Source organism: Marmota marmota, unplaced genomic scaffold (genome assembly GCF_001458135.2).
Source record: "Marmota marmota marmota unplaced genomic scaffold, marMar, whole genome shotgun sequence".
Taxonomy (NCBI): Eukaryota; Metazoa; Chordata; class Mammalia; order Rodentia; family Sciuridae; genus Marmota; species Marmota marmota.
The window spans coordinates 11,505,710-11,517,762 of record NW_026000164.1 but is presented as its reverse complement, the minus strand read 5'-3'; the positions used below and the strand labels follow the sequence as shown (position 1 = coordinate 11,517,762).

The 12,053-nt window shown below is 45.3% G+C and overlaps 1 protein-coding gene across 1 annotated transcript in view; it reads left to right on the top strand.

Annotated features, from left to right (window-relative positions):
* Positions 1-12,053, top strand: part of Tbxas1 (thromboxane A synthase 1) — a 154,564-nt gene that overhangs the window by 90,936 nt on the left and 51,575 nt on the right. The window contains exons 6-8 of the mRNA XM_015493771.2: positions 4,268-4,356; positions 6,140-6,288; positions 7,903-8,033. Coding sequence (XP_015349257.1) covers positions 4,268-4,356; positions 6,140-6,288; positions 7,903-8,033 — 369 coding nt within the window. The remainder of the gene's footprint in view (positions 1-4,267; positions 4,357-6,139; positions 6,289-7,902; positions 8,034-12,053) is intronic.

Sequence of the window (12,053 nt, the reverse complement as noted above, 5' to 3'; positions counted from 1 at the left end):
GGCGGCTGGAATGCAATCCCTGGCCTTAGTCAACACAGGCTGCCTTGGCAAAAGAGCACAGGCATGTATTTTCACAGTTTTGGAGCCTGGAAGTTGGACACCAGGGTGCCAGCATTGTTGGTTTCTAGTTAGGCCTCTTTCATGGTTTGAAGATGGCTGCCATCTTGCTGGGTGCACAGGTGGGGGTGGGGGGAGTGGAGCGCTGGAGTCCTTTTTTCCTCTACATTTTTTTATTGGTGCATTAGAGCTGTACACGATGGTGGGATTTGTCTTACACATACTTTCGTTGTTCATATTACATGCACACAACAAAACAATATAATTTGGCCAGTATTCGTCCTAGCACTTCCCTCCTCTGGTGTCTCTTCTTATAAAAACACTAATCTCAGATCAGGGCCTTACTCTTTCGACCTCATTTAACCTTAATGATTTCCTGAGTGGCCCCATGTCTAAATACAGCTAGCCTGGGAATCAGAATGACAACACAGGAATTTGGGGGGAGGATACGGAACATTCAGTCCAAAACAACATCTCAGGAAGAAATCACTTTAAAAGAACCTAACAGCGTTAATATTTTATGTGATTATAAATACAATAGGTGTGCATTATGAAAAATATAGAATAAAACCAAAACAAAAATCACTCATCCTATGAAGAAGATGAAACATAACAACCACAAATGTGAGCCTTTAACTAAGATCCGAGCGATAATGGCATCATAGATTCATCTATTCACACGTGTGTGCACATGCCACATTCGCTGCTTGTCCAAAAACCTAGGGGAAGAGCTGTGGAGTTTGTATAAAGATTATGCAAGCCCATCAGAGAGCTTTTGTGTGCATGCAACTCATGTAAGAGTAAATATTCCATAACTGCTGTATATAAGCGAGGAAGAGAACCTGAAACCATGGTTGCTGGCTAAGATACAGATCATGCTCTGCTGTCTTACAATATTTTCTCCACATTGCTTTTAAAAACATTTTTCATATTACATGCCCCATCTCATATCACATTAACCCAAATAAAAATGTCATTATCCATTCCGCTCGACAGACAGCAGGCAGAGTATAGTAGAAAATTGCAGTCACGTCAGCCAGGAACAAAGCATTCTAGTCAAGAGCACATGAAGAGCCGATGGTAGGCAGCTGGTCTGGTTCCCTTTTGCATTGTCCAGGCCTATGGTTGGATTCAGTCTGAGTGGATCTCTCTCCACACACAGGACGTGCTTCTGAAGAGCTGTGTGTAAATCAAATTTTATATTGCATCTCTTTTGTTACCCTAAGGAAGCTTTGAGCCTGGTATCTAAAGAGACTTCCTTTCAAACAGCTTTTTACCAGGTTACTCTTCCTCTGAAATACATCTTTAGAGATATTTCAATATCTGGGATTTTATTAAAATAGTGTGCATTCATACCACTAAGTTTACTAAAATAATTGAAGGAATATAGTAGCCAGGGAAGTTAGTCATAGAAATGTGGCTTTGATAGTACTGAGTTCTCCAAATATTAGGGAGGTCAGCGGCATCTTGGGAATGATGGCTCAGAGGCCATTTAAGGGACCAGTTACACCACTTTTGTACTGATGGATTATTAAAATCATGATTTGTGAGAATTTAGAAAAGACTGCAGTCGTCATGAAGGGTCAGCACAGAGTGGACTCCAGGATGGGTTGTGGAGGTAAATTACATTTCTGCCTTAGTCAATCATTTGACAAAGTCTACCGCAGCCCATCGTTGGTAAGATGGGGCCTGGTGCAATATTTACTGAGGTTTGTTTGTGGTTGGCCGAAGGATCGTGGAAAATTCTGCGATTTTCTAAAACAGCTTGGTAGTGAGGGCCACAGGATTCCGCACTTGAACCTTTCTCCAAAGCCACAAACTGAAGGAAGACTTAGAAGACACACTTAGCAAATGTTAGAGGAGACGAAGAGGAAGAGCCCACATTCCAATCTCGTTCCACAGGAATGCCCCCAGGGCTTCTCGGGACCAACTGCTTCAGAGAGGAGAGCAGAGCACACAGGGGACCTGGTGACACGAGTCTTTCCTTACACCACAGAGCATGTGGGGCTCACTTGCAGGGAGTTGTCAGAGGGAGGGTTTTAGCAAAGCTGTGTGCTCCCTACCAATATCCCACCACCAGTGGCCCAAACTGCCCCACCTTACCTGGCTTCTCCATCACCCGAATGCCTTAGGGTAGCTCAAAGATTGTTCTGCTCATAATACAATTCTGGCACTTTTTCCAGAAATAAAAGCAATATAAATGTAAAGCCATTCTAATGAATGGATGCTAAAGGGCCAAAAAATCAGTTGCTCATGGCGATGATTCATGAAGAAGACCTTGTGGTTTTCATTAACCTGAACCTCAGTATTTGTCTGTATTATCACTGTCTGAAAAAGTCAACCTGGCCTTGAGATTGACATGCCAGGTACAGATCACAGGAAGTGATTCATTTACCATTTACTGGATCACACCTGAAATAACACTTTGTTCCATTTATGGGGCTGCCTTTTAGGAGGGACCCTATTTTAAAAAAAAAAAAGGAGGAGCAGTAAGATTAAAGAGATGTGCAAACCATGTGGTTAGAGGAGCATAGAAGGCAAGGGAACAATTGTGTTGCAGAAGGAGAGTTGCAGATGAATACAGTCGTCTGAATGTTGAGTGCACTATCATACAGAAGTAGTTAGAAATGAAACCAAAGAGAGGTTGTCAGAGGGTGCAATGGTTAGCTTTCTGTCACTATAACAAATGCCTGAAATAATCAACTTATAAAGAGAAAAGGTTTATTTTGGCTCATAGTTTTAGAAGTTTCAGTCCATGATGTTTTGGTCCCATTGCTTCGATGTATGGTGGAGAGCTCAGGGCAGAGCAGAAGTGCTTACTTCATAGCTGGAAGTGAAAGAGAGAGTGAGGAAGAGCCTGGAGTCCCATAATCCCCTTCAACAGCACACCCACAATGGCTTCAAGGCCTTCTAATAGGCCCCACCTCCTAAAGGTTCTACTACCTCCCAATAGCACCACTCTTTGGGGCAGGCCTTTAGCACACAGACTGGGGCGACACTCAAGACCCAAACAATAGCAGGAGTCAGATTTTGCCTCAGCACAATAGCGTACCTCCTGGCAAGGAGACTGACGTCTTATAACTTTCCCCAATACTTCAGTATTTTAAGAGCAAAGAGTAGGTATTGTGTAATCATTAAAATTCATCCGTTCATTTGACAAATGATTACTATGTGTCAGACATTGTTCTGTGTTCTGGGGATCCAGAAATGAGCAGGCCAAACTTCTCCTGCCCGCAGGAACTTAATGGTCAAGTGTCACAACAGTAAAATCTAAACCCTTTAAGGTAACGTTTCAAATTTTCCATAAGAAGTGTTCAGAGCAATGGCGGACAGCATATTGCTTTAGCTATGGTGCTGTTCTAGAACAGACACTGGTTAAAATAACTTCCCTAAAGACTTCCAGCTTGAAGTTGACACATCCTGAAGATGCCCATCCAGCCCCACAGAATTCCACCCACCCAACAAGTCTGTTGGGTAGCCACCAAAACCAATGTCTAAATTTTTGGAAACTGGGTAATGGCTACATGATCCCATGCTCTCCACCTTTCTGTGGGAAATTTTCCATGATGTAAATATTTTAATATTAATAAAAGGAACCAGCCATTGCCTTGTGTGAGAGAGAAGCCCCCTTGAAGTCAAGAGCCACACTGATTTCAAAGTCTTAAGCAGCTTAAGCACAAATGAATAACCACTCATCAGAGACGCTCTAAAAATAACTTCTGTGTTAATTAAGAAGCTGAAATGGATGACCTTAGGTCCCTTTGGATACTGAGTTTATGTTCTAGTGGAAGATCTAAGTTATAATTGGAACAAGCAAACAGGGACCTGGGTTAATTCCAGAGCCAGGGCACATGGAGTGCTGTCTGTTACTTCCTTGCTAACTACACCATGAAACCGAACGCGGATCCTACGCACTTAATGATCACTTTCATGATTATTTTGCCATATTTACTTTAAATCCTTTCTTCCTTTTTTTTTTCTGTTTCTCCTCCAAAAAGCTTCCTTAAGCCAAAATAGATGTTTGCAGTTATTGTATTTTACATATGTTCATGAATTTTGGAGCTTCCTCCCTAATCTTAGCTGTATAAAAACTACCTTCAGAACAAAATCCATTTTCCCATAAAGCACCCCATCTAACCTCATCATCTGCAGCCAGTTCAGGCTTGCTGTCTGCCTGAGGCCCTGATGACACCTTATTGTCCATTATCAGATGATGCCCCTCATCAGCCAAGCCTGTGACCTTCTCCTGGATCACTTAAAGACCTATGCAGAGTCTGGGGCTGCGTTTGACATCCAGAGGTAAGGATGTGACGTGACAGATGAGAAGTCACAGTTTTAAACAGCTGCTTCTTATAATCGTACCTAATCAGGGGACAATTAGCTTGGGAGTAACAAACTATAGAAATACTAGAAGCTCATAAAAGTATGGATGGACTGAGTCGTGAGAAAAAAAAATGAAACCCACTTAAAACATGAAACAGAAGCGAGGGGGCGTGGCCTGTTGAAGAGAACCCTGCAGTGTTGGATTGTCTGCCTCCTTCTGCAGACCCAGGGCGGGAAGAATAGGCCTGGGCAGAAGGGACAGGGACCTGGGGGAGAGTGTGTGAATTTTCACATCAAGAAAAATAGTGCAGAGGCTGGGGTTGTGGCTCAGTGGTAGAGCACTTGCCTAGCACACACAAGACACTGGGTTCAATTTTCAGCACCACATATAAATAAATGAATAAAATAAAAATCCATCAAAGTCCTTTAAAAAAAATTTAAAAAAAAATAGTGCAGCACCTCCATACGGAAACCACGGCGTGGACATTACACTTAATGGCTGCTTATCTGGCTTTCCTCCTAGAAACCTTTAGTTGTTTGATGCCAAATCTTGGCTTACAGCAAATCACCTGGACGCTGACTCATGATCATCAGGGCAAATAAAATCACAATATCATCACCAACATTCACGTGTCCACAGGGCTTCTCAACCACATTCCCTCTGATTGTAGGATGCAGAAGATGGCTGAAGATAAGGTGGCCAGTCACCTATGAAAGCAATGTAAATAACTCTTAAAACCCTTAGATCTCCAGCCATTAGGATCCCATGGAGCCACATTCAGTAGCCTCGGTTTTGTCTTTACTCGGGCGGGCAAATGGGAAATTGGTGGTAGAAGCGTTTCCAAGAGAAGCAGTCAAAACTCTAAAGTCATCTGGAAATGTCATTTACTCCTTACTAAAACAGTGGCTATGGAACTGATGGCGAAGAGGCACTAAATGAGTGCCCACATCCAGGACAGAAATAGACCTTGTAATTATCCAGGATATTAATAACTCAGTTGTTAGTCTTCCTAAAAAGAACTTAAGCTGACTTCTCCCGGAAGAAAGCAAAAGGGGAAAAAAGAAGATAATTCTAGTTTAAAATGGCCTTCTGGGAGACAGGCTTCCTATGGCCCAAGAGGTCAAAGTTTCTGGAGCTACTGCCAGATACTTTCCTCTGTTTGTTTCTCAAGTGCAAAGTGTGCTTTCTGTAATAACACACAGAAGATCGTGAAGCCTGTCCTAAAGTTCGTCTGGTATTTATTTGAGTGGGAAGAGTCCTCATTTTTTGTTTGTTGTTCTTTAAAAAAAAACTGTAAAAATCATTAGGAAGAAAAGGAGGGAAAAGTTAATAAAACTAGACCATCAGTTTGTTTGTTCATTAATGACAATTCGACAGATACCAGTTAATCACTGGATTCTGACCTTCCAGGCACAGCCTCGAGGCAAAGCTATAGGCTCTGGGGCCCCGGGGTTCCCTCCTCCAGAGGCCAGAGAATGTAAAATGTGCCTCTTGGTAGTTGGCTCTGCTCTGCTGGGTCCGGGCCGCCTGAACCCGGTGGTTGAGTTAGCCATGCCCTCCGTGAGCTCGCTGGGGGCCCCACATGCTCCCACAGTCTGCTGCGGCTGCGCACCCCGGCAGCTCCTCTCCCACGTCTCAAGTCCCTCTGCAGGGCGAGGATCTCCCAGTAGCCAGGGAGCCCCACTTTGTTGGGAGGGGTGCATGGGGGCAGGGCCAAGGCCAGCAACCTTGCAAATTCAAACATGCCCCTCTCCCTAGGTGCTACTGCTATTACACCACAGACCTGGTGGCCAGTGTCGCCTTCGGCACCCAGGTGGACTCCCGGAAGGTTCCCGAGGACCCCTTTGTGGAATCCTGCAGGCGTTTCTTTGCGTTCTCTATCCCCAGGCCTCTCCTGGTCTTACTGTGTAAGTACAGCTCCTGCCGGGGGGCGGTAAGGCCAGACCTGGGGCCACTTGCAGGCTCTATCCATGCTGCTAGGAAAGGACACTCGAGGGTCTCTGAAAGCTGCCCTGCAGGGATGGGGTCTTCCTGGAGTCACCAGGGTTCTCTTATCACAGCCTGGAGCCACTTATCACCAACACAGGTAGCCCTGGCTTCTGTCACCACCATGGAGGTGAGAACGGTGGCGACACTCTGAACGCATTGCTTCCTTAACTCCTGCCATTCTGCCTCTGAGAAATATCCTTGCCCCCACTTTCCCAATGAAAAAACTGAGGCTTGAAAAGGCAGATCCAAGACTAGAATCAAAAACCTTTCATTTTCTAGCACATTTTTCTCCCCTCCAGCAAAATCCTCTTCAGAAGACTTCTCACTGGAAGCCCAATGTACAGTAAACTAGGAAACTGGGTGGCAAACACGGAGTTGTTTACACTTGCATAGTAAACATAGAAATTGCTGGGTGGGTGACTAGGAGGTGGCCTAATGCTACAGAGACAAGTCCATTGGCTTCATTTTTATTTTACAAATGAGTTTTTGCCCCCCGGCCAACTCCAGCATCTTCTTGCTTTTAAGGAAGCACTGATGCGCTCTTATTGCTATCAGCGAACTCGCCCTGATTTCTGGCCTTTCTGCTGGGCGGGTAAATTCTTAACCAGTTTCATGGGAGGCCCTGTCACCTCCGTCAGCTCCACACTGAAACTGTAGATGTCCGTGTAAGGTCCAGCAGTCTCTTCCTGCCCCATCCCTTGAATTACGGGACCCATCCTGTGTCCTGTGGGATGGTGGCCACATAGTCCCTGCTTCCCCTGATCGCTCTGCCTCTTAACTGGGCAGAGTGTTCTGAGACCCCTGAGTGTCTAGAACTGTCCTCTCCAGCCCAGCTCCAGCCCAGAACCCTGTGTGCAGTAGGCCCACCATGGAGCTGAGCTCCCCTGTGGCCAGGCCTCAGCCCTTGGGTCTAGAGCCACTCTCCAGGAGGGATTAGGTGGCGCTGACCCAGGGAAGCCTATCCCAAGGGCACAGCATCAAGGACTCAGGCTTATCTGGCATGCAAGGGAGGAGCCCATGGCGGATGGGGCCAGCACTATGTCAGCCTTATAGTAGTGGCTCTTAGAGACAATTCAGGTGGTTGCTCTGGGGACAGTTGTCCAGAGAAAGAAATGCAAATGACCAGAAAGTTAAGAAAGTAAATGAGCTTCTACCCTTTGCTAAGACTTGAAGCACACAGCCTGTGATCTGCTCTCTTGACAGAACAGAAAGACCTCAGTCTGAATATCTAGAACCTGAACCACTAATTCACAAGCTGAGACCTCCTGTAGAGGGCCAGCTGAGGGGGAGGACTTGGTCAATCAGGCAGACATTTATTGAGTGCTTACTATGTGCAAGGAATGGTGACAGGGACAGAGATGGAGCCAGACATAACCCAGCTCTGAGGAGCAGTGATTCCCGGGGGAGGGGGGGGGGCAGGCCTTCGGAATGACTCGGATTCAAGGAGGGCACTTGCTTCCTAGTAACAGGCGTCTAATAGCCATGGGTTATTATGGCCCCCTTTTCAATGCCACTTTTGTTTTTCTTTCAAGTATCATTTCCATCCATAATGGTCCCACTGGCCCGGATTCTGCCCAATAAGAACCGAGATGAACTGAATGGCTTTTTTAACAAACTCATTAGGAATGAGATTGCCTTGCGGGACCAGCAAGCTGCAGAAGAGGTAACGTATTTTAATAGGATACAGCCTGGAAACAGAATGGAACCTAATTTGCCATTGCTCTCTCTCCTTTTTCTTCCCTCCCAACCCCACACATCACGCCATGCTGTCCTCCAGCAATCTGCTACCCTGAGCTTTCCAGGGGCAGCGGAAAGCAAAGTGGAAGGTCAACGAGAACGGGGAGGAGAGGTGGGAAAGGACAGGAGGAGGAAAAGCCCCGAGCAATGGGCCCCTCCCCTGACATGGCGACCAGAATGAATGCTGACCCTCCCAAACTGCCTCTCCAGCTCAAACATCACCCCAAGCGCAGGTTAGAGAAGCCCATAAGAATCTTCTAGGTAAATGTGCCCCATGTAATTTTCATGAGCATATTCTTTTTATTGAAAAATGGCAAGACGGAGTGTCATAGCATGAATAGCATAAATATTAGAGAGAAGTTTGTGCAACTGTCAATCAATCCCACAATCCCTTTCAGGGCAGAAGATGTTGCTACAAAATCTGTGGTTGAGTGCCTTCTGGTCTCTTTAGCAGGCTTCATTTGAGATCTAGAGCTTTCTTTCCTCCTTACAGACTTGCACTCGGCTTGGCACATAGTGAGAATCGAGTAAATATTTGTTGATTGAACTCGGCTAAGAATAGAAGTAAGAATTTTCACTGTGAAGGAAGATCATTTCAATACCGGATATGCTCATGCATGCATAAATGCTGTTCTTTAAGGGCCTCGTTGCATTCAAGAAACTTACTGAAAGGAAAAACGAGGCTGAAAGGGCTTTTCCTTAACTGACTTGTTCAAGATGGAGCTTTAAAAGGGTTTTCCCAAAGACTGAGTGGCTCAGAGGAATTCATGAGGTCCAATGGTTAAAGCATTGGCCTAGAATGAAATCAGAGTCGATTAGTGGCTGGATTCAGAGAGCAGCCTTGGGCGGCGGCCTTGTCCTCTCATCTTCATACCCTGGGGACCGTATAGCAAGTGCATCTGGATCCACAAGACATGGGAAGGTTTATACAAACTCTTGGGCCCTTGGCCCACACCACTATAAACTCAACTTGAATGTGCTTGGAGCTGTGGGAGGAATCAGCTAACTGGTCTACCTAGCGTGACTCTGAATCCTGAAGGACAGAGCGCTCCTGTCCAGGTGCTGTCTTCTGGGCAGCGGGGAGACAGGTTGAGGGAGGAAGGATAAAGAAAAATCTTGAACCTTAATAGCACTGTAAAGGACTGCCCTATGTAAGCCTTCTCTCTGTCTGTCTCTCTCTCTCTCACACACACACACACACACACTCCCCACACCCTACACTCCAAGCCTGAAACCCACTGGTTGTGGAATCAAGCTGAAAATTTAAAAAACTGTTTCACTGAGTGACTTACTAAGAGGTGAGAGGTTTTTAAAGATCCGATTACTGGGATTGCCTAGAGCTTTTCGTTTTATAAACTCTAAAGCTATTTGTTTCAAACAATGAGTTGATCTGAGAGAAACCTCCCCACCACAAATCCAGGACTGCCCGTGTCAAGTCTAAGCTATAAGGTTACTAAGAAAACTTACTTGAAAGCCATCGGAACCCTGTATGCATTCCATCAAGCAGATGTGTGTTTGTGCAGAGAAAATGCTGCGCAGATGTTAAAAGGTAAATATTTTTCTAAGCTCCAGCCGTTGGGTGGATTAGACACCTACATCTATCAGGACGAGTATTTTTCTTGGATATAACCATAAACCAGCACTGTTTGGGTCCTAAATGGGTAGTGTTCAGATAGCCTCCATGATGCCGTTGTGAATAATAGGAACCGTCCACACTCATGTTCCTCTGCTGCGCAGAAGCCCTGGAGAGCAGCCCTTCCCTCCAACCTCATTAGCTGGAGGTGAAGGCACATTTCTGCAAGCCTCCGCTGGCCCTTTAGCAGGCTGGCTGAGCTGGGGTAAGAGGAAAGACTGCCAGCTGCCCTCTGCCCCTGGAAAAACACATGGTATGGTCGTGGCTATGCCTTGTCATCATCCCCACCCCTGCAAAGCCACACCGAGTCTCAGGGACCACAACTGTGTCACACCCTGAGGAGGTCCAAATGGACCACCTGAGAGGTCCAGGGATGCTGTGGAGTCCCTCGCTGGCTAGGGGAGCAGTGGGTGCTCATTTCCCTCTGACACCACCCCCAGATCTCTGCCCCACCCTGGTTCTGCTCTGCGTTCACAGGGATATCGTGGGACTGCAGCAGCCACCATGTTAGCCAAACAGCAGGAGGGATGCTGGGGAATGCCAGCCCTCGAGGATGCCATTTAGACATCTACAGGAGCAGGGTCAGGGCGGAATGAAGAGGCCGACTCTTGCTGACCCTTGGCCGTTTTCTCAGCCATTAGTCTGAGCCGGATGCCAAAGAAGCAGAGGGCTCGCTTTCTTGGCCCCAACATGTGCGACACCCACAGCCTTAGCCCTGAGCTCTGCTAGGCTCTCATCAGACACCTCGAAGGTCACAAAGCGGGGATGCCTTCTGCTCTAAATAACTTGCAGTTGTTATCAAACCCGGCTCACCCTTCCTCAAAGGGTGTTTATGGCTTTACATTTGCATTGGTGGAATTATTTATTGCATATCTAATATGGGCTCAGCACAGAACTAGGCACGCATGGGGGCTGGGCGGAGGGGCCTGCCCTGGGGATGCTTATAACCGTATGGAGCAGAAAAGGCGACCACACAGGAAATCACAACAATCTGAATAGTGGAATTACATTTTTTTAAAAAGATGGCATTACATGCTAATATGTGGGGCATAGATTATTCATGCAATAGAAATTCAGAAGCCAATGAATTGAGAAAAGGCTGCAACTAGCAAAGTACTTTGAAATTAAAATATTTTCCTGGTAGGGGGTTCTGATACTCTTCTTTTGCTGTTTTAATTCCATAAACTTCAGAAAGGAACATCATCTTGGTTGTCATTCATCACATTAAAGGGCATTTCAAAGAAGAGATGCACCAGGCATACACTTTGTTAATGCTCAAGCAATATGTAAACACTCCTATAGTTAAAATTAGTGTCCTAAAAATATAAAGAATATGCAAATTACTGATAAGAAAGGTAGGGGAAATGGTAAGAAAGCTCTAACCACTTAAATGGGGGTAAGGATTTACTGAGAACAAAAGGGATGGATAGGAAGCAGAAAGCTAGGTCCAGAGGCTTTGAAGACATGCTCCATCCGTCAGCTCCATCCCCTGTCCCCCAGTTCTGTTGACTTTCTACCATGAGAAAAAACTTCTGACTGCCCAGAGGAGTTCTAAATTGCGCATGGGTGAGCAACTGAGCTTGGGCTCTGGTTTAAATCCATAAGAAGCTTTCTTGTGCTCTTATCAGAAAAACAACCAAGAGTTCAAACATATCAGAGTAAAAAGTAAATGCTCCCCTGGTTTCCCACCTCCTCCAGCTTACTAGGAACTGTTAAGTGTGGACATTGCTAAATGTTTTCCATGTGGAGATGAATACACATAATTACACATATTGTGTACTTATTGTTTTTACAGAAATTAGATTCCACGCATACTGCTCCCCAAAGTTTTTTTGTTTTGTTTGCTTAACAAAGTGACTCCACACCTTTCCATACCAGCCCAGATAGAATAGAATGGCCTCAACTGAAATGGATAAAGGAAATGTAGTGTATAAACCCCATGGAATACTATTTAGTCATAAAAAATAATGAAATCAGGCTAGGGTTGTGGCTCAGCAGTAGAGTGCTCGCCTTGCACGGACAAGATCCTGGGTTCGATTCTCAGCACCACATAAAAATAAATAAGTGAAATAAAGGTATTGTGCCAACTAAAAAATAAATGTTAAAAAAAAAAATGAAATCATGTCATTTGCTGCAACATAGATGGGAACCGGAGGCCATTATGGTATGTGAAATAAGCCAGACACAGAAAGACAAATGCAGCATGTCCTCTGTCACATGTGGAAACTAATAATAAAGTGGATTTTTTTTTCATAGAAGTAGAAAGTAGAATCGTGTCATTAGAAGCTGAGAAGGATGTGAGGGAAGGAGAGG